Consider the following 13,376-nt stretch of genomic DNA (forward strand, 5'->3'; position numbering starts at 1 on the left):
ATTGATAATATATAGCAGGGGTTCCCAACCTTGAAACTTTTTTTATGCCGTGGACCCCTGCCATTAACCGAGCGGTCCGTGAACCTCAGGTTGGGAACCCCTGATAGGCAGAGTCAGCTTCCACGTAGTGAAATGCTCATTACAAAACTATTTCAGGCTTAGAGAAACACATTCAGATTCATATTCATTTATCACATGTACATCGAAACATACAATGAAATGTGTTGTCTACGACAACAGCCAACACACTCAAGGATGTGCCACACTTTGGTGCCAATATAGCATGCCTACAATATTAATTTGATTGTATTTTATTTGGAGAAACAGCACAGAACAGTCTCTTCTGGCCCAACAAGCCTAATTACAGGACAATTTACAATGACCAATTAGCCTGCTAACTGGTCTTTGGTCTGTGGGAGGAAACCAGAGCACCCGGAGGAAAGCCATGCATTCATGAGGAGGGCATACAAACTCCCTAGAGAGGACACCTGAATTGAATTACAAGCTCTGACGGCTGGAGCTGTAATAGCATTGTGCTCACCGCTACGCTACCGTGATGTCCTGCAGAACAACACAAGCAACAATAATAGAACAACGGTAACAAAAGAAACAACAACTGCAAAGCAAGCCCCTTCCCGAAACCAGCCAAAAGAAAAGTTTGGATAACTACATGGAAAGGGGTCCATGGAGGGCTATGGTCCAGGTGTTGGTTGATGGGACTAGATAGAATAACAATTTAGCATGGACTTGATGGGCTAAAGAGCCTGTTTCCATTCTGTAGTGCTCTACGACTCCCACTCACACACACAGACAGGCCACCTCCAAGACTCTGACCTTCAGTCCTTGGCTTCAAACTCACCAACTGCATCATTGGGCATCCGCTGTCCAGGCACGGTGAACTCCAACTGGTGTCTCCCTAAACCCACCCACATCTCTCATTCTTCTATTACATCCTAGCTCTTCAACCAAGCTCCAGGTCGCCTATCCCAATCTTTCCGTACTTGGCTCAGTGCCGACATTTGCTTGTGAACACCCCTGTAACCAGTTACAACTGTTTCACACTCCATAATATTGACTCTGACATAAACACCCAGCCAAGAGACTCCACACTCCCAGAAAGCACCATTAGCTGCTGAAGAACAATGCCGTCTTCACCTCTCCCAGCAGACTGGAAATTATTCCAGTTACAAGTAATCTGCTCCCCCGTCCCCCGCCCCCCACTCCATCCTATTTCTCTCTCCTTTTGATCTAGTTCTTCCCACACTCACGTCAAAACCTCCTTCATCCGCTCCTATAACTGGCACACTTCTGTACTGAGCCCTTCACCCCATCCCCACTGTTTCCATCTGCTCTCCCCTCCTCCCTTCTCCTGATTCCATGCTCCACCTTCCTCTCCTATCAGGTTCCTCCATCTGCAGTCCTTTGTCATCTCCACCTATCACCTCCCAGACTCTTATCACTATCCACCCATCGACAACGGATGCACAACAACTCTGGCAGGGTTTGCAAGACATTACTTCCTACAAAGCAAAACCCAATAGCATGAATGGCAGCGATGCTTCACTACCAGATGAACTCAACACCTTCTATGCCCACTTTGAAAAGGAGGATATAACTACAGCTGTGAAGATCACTGCTGCACTTGAAGAGCCTGTGATCTCTGTCTCAGAGGCCGATGTCAGGCTGTCTCTAAAGAGAGTGAACCCTCGCAAGGTGGAAGGTCCCGATAGAGTACCTGGTAAGGCTCTGAAAACCTGTGCCAATCAACTGGCGGGAGTATTCAAGGACATTTTCAACCTCTCACTGCTATGGGCGGAAGTTAACCTCTCACTTGCTTCAAAAAGGCAACAATTATACCAGAATAATACTGTGAGCTGCCTTAATGACTATCGACCGATATCACATCTACAGTGATGAAATGCTTTGAGAGGTTGGTCATGACTAGAATGAACTCCTGCCTCAGCAAGGACCTGGACCCATTGCAATTTGCCTGTCGCCACAATAGGTCAACGGCAGATGCAACCTCAGTGGCTCTCCACACGGCTTTAGACCACCTGGACAACACAAACACCTACGTCAGGATGCTGCTTATTGAATATTGCTCAGCATTTAATACCATCATTCCCACAATCCTGATTGAAAATTGCAGAACCTGGGCCTCTGTACCTCCCTCTGCAAATGATCCTTGACTTCCCAACCAGAAGACCACAATCTGTGCAGATTGGTGATAACATCTCCTCCTCGCTGACGATCAACACTGGTGCACCTCAGGTGTGTGTGCTTAGCCCACTGTTCTACTTACTGTCTATATACCCATGACTGTGTGGCTAGGCATAGCTCAAATACCATCTATAAATTTGCTGACAATATAACCATTGTTGGTAGAATCTCAGGTGATGACGAGAGGGCGTACAGTAGTGAGATATGCCAACTAGTGGAGTGGTGCAGCAGCAACAACCTGGCACTCAACATCAGTAAGACAAAAGAGCTGATTGTGGACTTCAGGAAGGGTAAGACGAAGGAACACATACCAATCCTCATAGAAGGATGAGAAGTGGAGAGAGTGATCAGTTTCAATTTCCTGGGTGTCAAAATCTCTGGGGATCTAACCTGGTCCCAACATATCAATGCAGTTATAAAGAAGGCAAGACAATGGCTATACTTCATTAGGAGCATGAAGAGATTTGGCATGTCAACAAATACACTCGAAAACTTTTATAGATGTACTGTGGAGAGCATTCTGACAGGCTGCATCACTGTCTGGTATGGGGGGTGGGGCTACTGCACAGGACCGAAAGAAACTGCAGAAGATTGTAAATTTAATTGGCTCCAACTTGGATACTAACCTACAAAGTACCCAGAAGATCTTCAAGGAGCGGTGTCTCAGAAAGGCAGCATCCATTATTAAGGCCCTCCAGCACCCAGGGAATGCCCTTTTCTCACAGTTACCATCAGGTAGGAGGTACAGAAGCCTGAAGGCACACACTCAGCAATTCAGGAACAGCTTCTTCCCCTCTGCCATCCGATTGCTAAATGGACATTGAACCCTTGGACACTACCTCATTTTTTTAATATATAGTATTTCTGTTTTTTGCACAATTTTTAATCTATTCAATATACATATACTGTAATTGATTATTTATTGTTATTAGTTTATTTTGTTGAGATTTTTTCTTTTTTTTCTTCTATATTATGTATTGCATTGAACTGCTGCTGTTAAGTTAACAAATTTAACATCACATGCCAGTGATAATAAGCCTGATTCTCATTCTGATCCTCTGTCACTGGTCGGTCTCTTCCTCCATTCACCCATAATCCCTCCTCACCTGGATCCCCCCCCCTCCATCACCTCCCAGCCTCTATCACTATTCCCCTTACAGGGATCTGCCTATCGCCTCCCACCCATCACCTCCCTGCCTCTGTCACTATTCCCACTCTCCCCTCCTCCATCTACCCATCATCCCTCCTCACCTGGATCCACCCATCATCTCTCAACCTCTGTCGCTATTCCCACTCTCCGCTCCTCCATCTACACCTCACCTGGATCCACCCAACACCTGCCAGCTCTTCCATGCACCTCTTTACACTGACTATCTCCTCTCTACCATTCAGTCCAGAAGGGTATCAATTGTCCATTTCCCTCCACAGGTGCTGCCCGACCTGCTAAGTTCCTCAAGCAGATTGTGAGTGTTTCTCTAGATTCCACCGTCTGCAGCCTCTTGTGTCTCCAGAATGTAACTGATGATCACAGGAGTTAACCACCGATTTAAAAATTAATATATTTCAATGGAAGAAATTTGCAGCGATGATAAAAGTTCTGAGCAGCTTGAACCATGATAGTGTGCTTGGAAACTTTTAACATAATGCATCAGGAAGGTCCAATGGTCAGGAGTGACTCTGAACTTATTGAAGCTCTCAGTTGTTGGCCCAGTATTTTCTGGTCTGAAAATTCTCTTAATAAGTTATAACTTAGTCGGAATATTATTAAAATAGAGTAATCTGTTTTAGAGCGCAAGGAAAAAGTTTTTAGCAAATTCTCTGCAGGCCATCCATCGTACACATGAAACGCAAGCAGTACTTCAAAAGTTGTGCTTCGTTCGACAGCTATTGCAGACTGATTCTGGAAGTTTCTGTGCAACCCAGAGAGTGATTGGTCACTTGCCACAATCCTTAATCGGGTGACAGCCATAAAGCAATGATTAATCCTGACAAACCATTATTCATTATTATGTGGGTACAAGGGGTAACCTCCAAATGTGACTGGTCAAGTGTTGAAGGAAGTGGTCACTGGGTCTTTGACCTCTGCCATTGTGACAAGGTCATTGTTATATGGTTATAAGGGCATACACTCCTGGCTCATATCTGACATTGTGATTGAGGAGTAATCCCATTAATCATATTCCTCCCTTACGTCCTAGTAACTAAATGACTTTCTGTTTCTCTATTTTTGTTCCTCTCTCTGCCTCACTGTCTGTGTCTCTCCCTCACCACCTCTCCTTCCCCCACTCTCTCTCTCCATCTCCCCCTCTCTCTCCCTCTCCCCCTTTCATCTTCCCTCCCTCCCTCTCCCCTCTCATACCTCTCAAATTCCTGTCGATATTTTAGTTTTTGGAAATAGTTTATTATTATTGTATGTGCCAAGATACAGTGAGAAATTTGTCTTGCACACTGCTCATACAGATCAATTCATTAGAACAACGTATTGAGGTAGTACAAAGTAAAACAATAACAATACAGAATAAAGAGTAATTAGCTACAGAGAAAGTACAGTGCAGGTCGCCAATATGGTGCGAGATCATAACAGGGTTGATTGTGAGGTCAAAAGTCCATCTTGTCACACAGGAGGTCCATTCATCATACCAGAGGGTCATTCACAGTGGTCAGAACAGCCTATAAGCCTTTGAGATGTGGAAGGAAATTGCAGCTCCCATGGGGAACACACGTGGTCACCGGGAGAAATGGACCAAAGTCAGGGAGAATGTGCAGCCTCGACACAGACACAGACACCGCCAGGAGTCAGGGTAGAGCCTGGGTTGTTGGAGGCAGTGGCACTACCTGCTACCACCACCCGGCAGATGAAGTTGCCCCTAGTTTAAGGCAATAAAGCCCTTGCAGCATACATCTAGATTCCTGTGCTATACCCAACACCCACGCTGGCTGCTGTAGCAGCCATTTCACTTGGACCAGCCCTGAACAGGACAAATGTTTGAATTTTCACCTGAGTCAGAAGGGTGTGGGTTAAAATCCAACACAACACGCTCCACAGAAATCCAGGCAGTGAACTCTTCCCTGTGCAGCAATGAAGGTTGCACTGATCCCTCCTATTTTCACTGCATCCCATCGGCCCACTTCAGTGAAGAGCAATGGAGCTCTCCCCAGTGTCCTGCTCAATTCTTTCCTGTCAGTCAGTCTCATGGGTCAACATCTCAGTGTGAGAGCTCTGTTGAGTACTAATTTCTGGCTACAGCTTAATTGACCGTAAAAAGCTTTGGGATGGTCTGAGGCCACAAAAGGAACTACAGAAATACATAGCAACACACCCAAAATGCTGGAACACCTGTAAGAATGGGCATGGAAGAGATTGTGAAGGCATTAGTAATCTTTCAAGAATCACTAGATTCTGGAATGATTCCAGAGGAATGGGAAATTGCAAATGGCATTCCACTCTTTAAGAAGGGAGGCAGGCAGAATAAAGGTAATTGTAGGCTGGTTAGTTTGACTTCAGTAGTTGGAAATATGTTGAAGTCTATTAAGGATGAGGTTTCAGAGTACTTGGAGGCACACGATAAAATGATCATGGTTTCCTTTAGGGGAAATCTTGCCTGACTAATCTGTTGGAATTCTTTGAGGAAATAACGGGCAGGATAGACAAAGGGGAATCACTGAATGCTATTTATTTGGATTGTCTGAAGGCTTTGACAAGGTGTCACACATGAGGCTGCTTGACAACATAAGAGCCCATGGTTTTACAAGAAAGATACTAGCATGGATAGAAGATTGGCTGATTGGCAAAGAGTGGGTATAAATGGAGCCTTTTCTGGTTGGCTGCCGGTGACTAGTAGTGTTCCGCAGGGGTCAGTGTTGGGACCCATTCTTTTCATGCTGTATGTAAATTATTTGGATGAAGGAATTGATGGCTTTGTGGCAAGTTTGTGGACAATACAGAGATAGGCTAAGGGGCAGGTAGCGTTCAGAAAGCAGGGAGGCTGCAGAAAGACTTAGATTGGGAGAATGGGCAAAGAAGTGACAGGTGGAATATACTGTAGGAAAGTGCGTGTTCATGCACTTTGGTAGAAGGAATAAAGACATGGACTATTTTCTAAATGGGGAGAAAATTCAAAAATCAGAGGTGCAAAGTGTCTTGGGAGTCCTCATGAAGGATTCCCTAAAGATTAACTTGCAGATTGAACCAGTGATAAGGAAGGCAAATGCAATGTTAGCATTCATTTTTAGGGCACTGGTCAGATGACACTTGGAGAACTGTGAGCAGTTTTGGTCCCCTAATCTCAGAAACGATACGCTGACATTGGAGAGGGTCGGGAGGGGGTTCAGGGGAATGGCACCGTGAATGGAAGGGTTAATGCATCAGGGCAGTTTTTGTGGGCCCTGCTGTCCCAACCTGGAATATCAAATGATAAAGTGCAGGCCCTTTCATCTAATGAGAGTAATCACTGTTGTTTACATTACAGCAGTTTATATACAGTGCTGTACCTCCGTGGGCCAACACCAAGTCAGCATTTGCTCAATTACATGATGCTATTGTTAAACAACTTGCAGTTTTCCCTTTGGCACCTTCATTATAGCTGGCTATTTTAATCTGCCAGCCTTAAAACCTTATTCCCTAAATTCCATTGCCATGTGAAATGCCCTCCAAGGGGTAATAACATGCTGGACCAGATGTACGCCAACATCGCAGGTACATATAGGGCCTTTCCATGCTCTCATCTGGGATTGTCTGATCTTTACCTCTGATGCCAGCACCTAGATCAGTGTTAAGGAAGGAGAAACCAGCCTCCAGGACAGTCATGGTGTGGCCTGAGGGAGCCATCTCCAGTCTTTGAGATTGGTTCAAGAGTACTGACTGGGGTATGTTTGCACACCAGGCTACGCACAACTCAGGCATTCAGGAGTACACATATGCTACATCAAATCGGTGTAGATAATGTCTTCACCACCAAAAACATCCACATATTCCCCAACCAGAATCCATGGTTTAAGATCACCGTCGTGAAATTGGTTGTCTTTGTGGCAGCAGTACATTGCAATGCATAATAACAGAAAAAAACTGTGAATTACAATAAGTATATATAATGGTTAAATTAACTAAGTAGTACAAAAATAGAAATAAAAGAAGTAGTGAGGTGGTGGAGGGAAGAAGCTGTTCCTGAATCATTGAGTGTGTGCCTTCAGGCTTCTGTACCTCCTCCCTGATGATATCAATGAGCATGTCCTGGGTGATGGAGGTCCTTAATGATGGATGCTACCTTTTTGAGCTATCTCTCCTTGAAGATGTCCTGGATACTACAGAGGCTAGTGCTCACGATGGAGCTGACTGAATTTACAACTTAGTTTGATCCTGTGCGGTAGCCTCCCCACATACCAGACGGTGATCCAGCCAGTCAGAATGCTGGCCACGGTACATCTGTACAAGTTTACAAGTGTTTTTGGTGACATACCAAATCTCCTCAAACTCCTAATGAAATATAACTGCTGCCTTGCCTTCTTTTTGTAGCTGCATCGATAAGTTGGGCCCAGGAAAGATCCTCAGAGATATTGACACCCAGGAACTTGAAGTTGCTCACTCTTTCCACTTTGAGATATAACAGTGAGGTACAGAACCTGCTCAAAGCTCAAGATAACACACACAAACTGTTGAAGGAACTCAATAAGCCAGCCAGCATCTATGGAGAAAAGTACAGTCGACGTTTCAGGCTGAGACCCTTCAGCAGGACTGGAGAAAAAAAGATGAGCAGTAGATTTAAAAGGTGGGGGGAGGGGAGAGGTGATAGGTGAAACTGGGAGGGGGAGGGATGAAGTGAAGAGTTGGGAAGTTGATTGGTGAAAGAGATACAGGGCTGGAGAAGGGGGAGTCTGATGGGAGAGGACAGAAGGCCACGGAAGAAAGAAAAGAGGGGAGGAGCACCACAGGGAGGTGATAGGCAGGCAAGGAGATAAGTGAGAGAATGGTGAAGGACAGGGGTGGAGGCATTACTGGATCTAAACAATTTCTTTGCTCACTTTGATAAGGATGATAAGGAACCAGTGATGAGGACCTTAACACCAGACTGAGGAACTACACCGACACTGAACACACATGTGGTGAGGTGAGTACTCTGTAATGTCAATATATGCAGAGCAGTGGGGCCAGATGGCGTACCCAGATGGGTCCTCAGGGACTGCACCATGGGACCAGACGGCATACCCAGAAAGTTCCTCAGGGACTGTGCCGACCAGCTGGCAGAAGTTCTGCTTGTATTTACAACCTCTCTCTGTCTCAGGTTATGGTTGCCGCTTGCTTCAAAGCAGCAACTGCCATACCAATCCCCAAGACGTCAGTGGCAACATGTTTTAATGACTACAAACCCGTGGCACTCACTCCCATAGTTGTCATGAGTGCTTGGACAGATCGGTCATGAGACATAATCACAACTACCCTGGACCAACACCACTTTGCCTACAAGGCAAATAGATCAGCTGAAGATGCCATTTCTATCGCCCTTCATACTGTCATGGAATGCCTGGAGCACAAAATGCTTTACACTGATTACATCTCGGCCTTTAACACCATACTACCGAACAAGCTGACTGTCAAGCTCCACAATCTAGGTCTCGGCACATCATCTTGTAATTGGAGTTTGGACTTCCTCACTAATCGTACCCAGCAAATGCACATCAAACCCCTTCCCAACCCTGAACACTGGTGCCGCACAGGGATTTGTACTGTGCCCACTTCTCTACTCTCTCTTCAATTATGACTGCACTCTTGTTCATGCTACAAACTTCATCAAATTTGCAGACGACACAACTGTGATAGGCCTAATAACAAACAGTAACAAATCTGCACATCGAGAGGAGGTGCTGAAACTGTCCAATTGGTGCAGGAACCACAGCCTGTCACTCAACATCAAGAGGACAAAAGAAATGATGATCAATTTCAGGAAGGCAAACAGCCCCTGTCATTCTTAAATGGTGAAGTAGTGGAACGGGTCTCCAGTTTCATCTTTGGAGACGATTATCACCGAGGAGCTCTTTTGATCCGTCAACACAACCTCGATAGTAGGAAAGGCACAACAGCGGCTATACTACCTCAAGTAATCACGGAGAGCTAATCTGCCCCAAAATGGTCAACTTGTATCGATGTGCGATAATGAGCATACTGACGTACAGGATGACAGCGTGGGACTCCAGCTGCAGAAAGACAGATCACAAAGCACTCCAACGGGTGATTAGAATGGCTCAGCACGTCACTGGGACTCGAATACCAGACCTGCGGACAATCTACAACTCTCGATGCCTACGGCGCACTCGTAATATCATTAAAGACCCACCCCATCCCGGACACTGTCTGTTCCATCTCCTGCCATCTGGTAGGAGATACAGAAACATCTGAGCCAGGACAGTACGACTGAAAAACAGCTTCTTCCCGAGGGCTGTCGTGCAGCTGAGTAATGCTACACCCCAGCTTGTCAATGGCCTTTCAGTGTTATGGAATATCAAAGCCACTTGTTGCATGTAAATATAAGAATTATTTTTTTTATTAAGCCCTACCACATGTGTTGTAAATATTTGTTTTCACAGACTGGAGTAGCAGCACAATCTCATTGCTTGAGCAATGACAATAAAGTTCTGTTCTGTCCTATTCTGGGCCTGTACTTTCTGGAGTTTAGAAGAACAAGAGAGGATCTCATTGAAACCTATCAAATATTGAAAAGCTTAGGTAGAGTAGATGTAGAGAGGATGTTTCCTAAACTATTGCCTCAGAATAAAGGGAAATCCATTAGAACAGAGATCAGGAGGAATTTCTTTAGCCAGAGGTTGATGAATCTGCAGTATTCATTGCCACAGGCAGCTGTGGAGGCCAAATCATTGGGTCTAGTTAAGGTGGAAGTTGATAGAAACATAGAAAACCTGCAGCACAATACAGGCCCTTTGGCCCACAATGCAGTGCTGAACATGTACTTACTTCAGACATTACCTAGGGATGTGTTCTTGATTAGTCAGGGCGTCAAAAGTTACAGGGAGAAGGCAGGAGAATGGGGTTGCGAGAGATAATAAATCAGTAATGATGAAATGGGGGAGCAGACTCGATAGGCTGAATGGCCTAATTCTGTTCCTATATCTTATGGCCTTATGAAATGAACAGCTGAAGTTTTAGAACGCGTCTTCACCAGGACCGGAAAGGAAAGGGGGAGGGTGCCAGAAGGAGGGGAGAGTGGAGGGAGGGTGAGCCAGAAGGTGATAGATGAAGCCGGTGTGAGTGATGAAGTGAAAAGCTGGGAGATGACAGGTGAAGAAAGCAAAGGACTGGAGAAGGAATCTGGTAGGGGAGGAGAGTGAGCTATGAAAGAAAGGAGAGGAGAGGAGAGGAGAGGCACCAGGAGGTGGTAGGGCAGTGAGGAGAGGAGGTATAAAGCCAGAATGAGAAATTGAAGCAGAGAGAAAGGGAGGGGGTTGTGGGGGGGAAAGAATTACTGAAAGTTGGAGAAGCTGATGTTCATGCTATCAGATTGGAGGCTACCTAGACGGAATATGAGGTGTTGCTCCTCCAACCTTTATCCTCACTTTATCAATTTATGATCAATCTATGTGTAAAAGCTATCGTGCATATTTATGTCTACCATGTTTTTTTAAATTATTGTGTTCTTTATCTTATTGTGCTGCATTGGATCCGGAGTAACGATTATTTTGTTGTCCTGAAACAATGTTGAATTCGGTTTTCAAGTCGGGCTGGTAGAGGCCTTGCAGGCGACAGGCTATTCCTCACCTTGACGTCCTCAGTGGTGAATGTCACAGCTTTAGGATTGGTGTTGGTGTATCACAGGTAGCTGTCTGCAGTGCACTTCCCAACTCCTGTATCCAGCACTCTGATACTTGAAGGTCAATATGCCAACGGCTCTCTTTATGTGTATCCACATCTGCCGCTCCTTTATCATTGCCTCTTTCAGTCCTGGACCTCCCAGCACAACAGGCTGCATCACAGGGACCACAGCTGCTGGAGATAGACTAACTGGTGCTGGTGGCTTGACGTGAGCCTCATTGAATGTTCATGCCCAGGCGCCCTGGTGTTGCCTGAGCAGCTGACTTCCATTCCCACCCCCCACAACACCCGTAGCTTACAGGGGGAATACTTGAAGCAGGCATACGTGTACAAAGGCAATACTTGCAGAAGCTCTGTCCAGATTCTTTCCAGGCAGCTTCAGCGGGCGATTTGCTCTGAGTGCATAAGTAACTCTCGATCGAGGAAAAGCAACTGGAGATCTGTTCTCCACATGCCTGCTGGGAGCCCCTAGAAATGTGGAAATCCTTCAGCCCTGTGACTTCGTCCACCCCAGACTTTAAAATAATGCTTTTTTTCTCTCAGAATGTGAATGTCACAGAGCCTGTGTTTGTGATTGTAAAGCTAGACACTTGGTATGTGCTATCCTGTTCTTTCTGTAGACTTGTACACACTCAGTGACCACTTTATTAGGTACAGCTGCTCGTTAAGCAAATATCTAATCAGCCAATCATGAGGCAGCAAGTCAATGCATTAAAGCATGCAGACATGGTCAAGAAATTCCATTGTTGTTCAAACCAAGCATCAGAATGGGGAAGAAATATGATCTAAATGACTTTGACTGTGGAATGAATGTTGGTGCCAGACAGGGTGATTTGAGTATCTCAAAAATTGCTGGACTCCTGGGATATTCACGCACAGCAGTCTCTTGAGTTTATAGAGAATGGTGCAAGAAACAGAAACATCAGCGAGCAACAGTTTTGTGGGTGAAAACGCCTTGTTAATGAGAGAGGTCAGAGGAGAATGGCCGGACTGGTTCAAGCTGACAGGGAAGTGACAGTAACTCAAGTCACCGTGTGTTACAACAGTGGTGTGCAGAATAGCATCTCTGAACACACAGCACATCAAACCTTGAAGTGGATGGGCTATGACTGCAGAAAACCACAAACATTCACTCTGTGGTCACTTTATTAGGTACAGGAGGTATCTAATGAAGTGGCCACTGACGTGCATACCCTTTCAATTGTAATTCAAGCTATGAAGTACTTTATGCAGTATGATAGTGACTGTGCTGCAGAAAAACAGGCCACTCAGTCCGTCTGATCTATGCCAGCATTTATCCCCCACTCAAGCCTCCTTTCCTCACATTCCATTCAACTTCTCGCCTGCCGACAACAATCTCCCTTTACAGACATCGACCCCACCCACACTCACACCTCCCTGTGGGAGTGAGCATCACATTCTCGCCACTCTCTGGGGAAGGCAAGTTTCACCAGCATTTCTTGATGGATTTCTTGCTGGATCTGTGATGCTAACGGCCTCCGGTTCCCCGCACACCCACAAGCAGAAAAATTCTCCCTTCAACTGCTCCATCAACCCCCTTTGGGATTTATATTTTCTATTTAGAGATAGGGCATGGTAACAGGCCCTTCTTGTCCCAATATACTCATGTGACTTATTAACCTACTGAGCCGTACATCTTTGGAATGTGGGAGGAAACCATGGTAACCAAAAAACCCAAGTGTTCATGGGAAGATCGTACAAACTCCTTACAGCAGCTCCGGTCACTGGCACTACAATAGAATTAGGCTAACTGCTACACCACCATGCTGCTCTCATTACTGAACAGGCCCTTGTATATTGAAGCACAAGTTTTAATTTGCCTGTGTTATTTTTCCAGGGTGGGATTTGAACTTATAACCCTCTAACTCGAAAGAGAAATGTTTAAGCCCTGCGCTGGGTGGTTGGGGGGGGGGGGTGGTTGACGCTGCTCCCTTTTGGGTCACATCTTAGTATTCTTTTCCTGAGAAAGTGGAGCCAATTTGTTGATCGCTTTCCGGTGTGTGCAGAGCCGGGCACCTCCGGTGTTGTCCATTTAAATCTTTCAATGCTTGCCCTCCTCCTCCTTCCTTCCAGTGACAAGAGCCAGAATCAGTGAGATAACCTGGAGCCTGGCTACCATCTGGGAGAAAATGCTTGCACAGGTTTTAATTCTGTTCATTTTCAGTTCATAGATAGTCATAGGCATACTTTATTGATCCCGGGGGAAATTGGTTTTCGTTACAGTTGCACCATAAATAATAAATAGTCATAGAACCATAAATAGTTAAATAATAATATGTAAATTATGCCAGTAAATTATGAAATAAGTCCAGGACCA

At 45.4% G+C, this 13,376-nt stretch overlaps 1 protein-coding gene across 7 annotated transcripts in view; it reads left to right on the top strand.

The window, feature by feature from the left end:
- r3hcc1l (R3H domain and coiled-coil containing 1-like) overlaps positions 1-13,376 on the top strand; it is a 324,625-nt gene that overhangs the window by 298,530 nt on the left and 12,719 nt on the right. For 2 of the 7 annotated variants that reach the window (XR_011882669.1, XR_011882668.1), the window contains exon 7: positions 8,248-8,324. The exons of 4 other annotated variants lie outside the window; for them this stretch is intronic. Coding sequence is in view for 1 of the 3 variants with exons in the window: in XM_072239022.1 (XP_072095123.1) it covers positions 328-398 (71 nt within the window). In the remaining 2 variants the exon portion in view is untranslated. Of the gene's footprint in view, positions 1-327; positions 522-8,247; positions 8,325-13,376 lie in introns of those variants that run through there. One more of the 7 variants, XM_072239022.1, reaches the window with a different exon arrangement.

Source organism: Mobula birostris, chromosome 21, assembly GCF_030028105.1.
Source record: "Mobula birostris isolate sMobBir1 chromosome 21, sMobBir1.hap1, whole genome shotgun sequence".
NCBI classification, from domain to species: Eukaryota; Metazoa; Chordata; class Chondrichthyes; order Myliobatiformes; family Myliobatidae; genus Mobula; species Mobula birostris.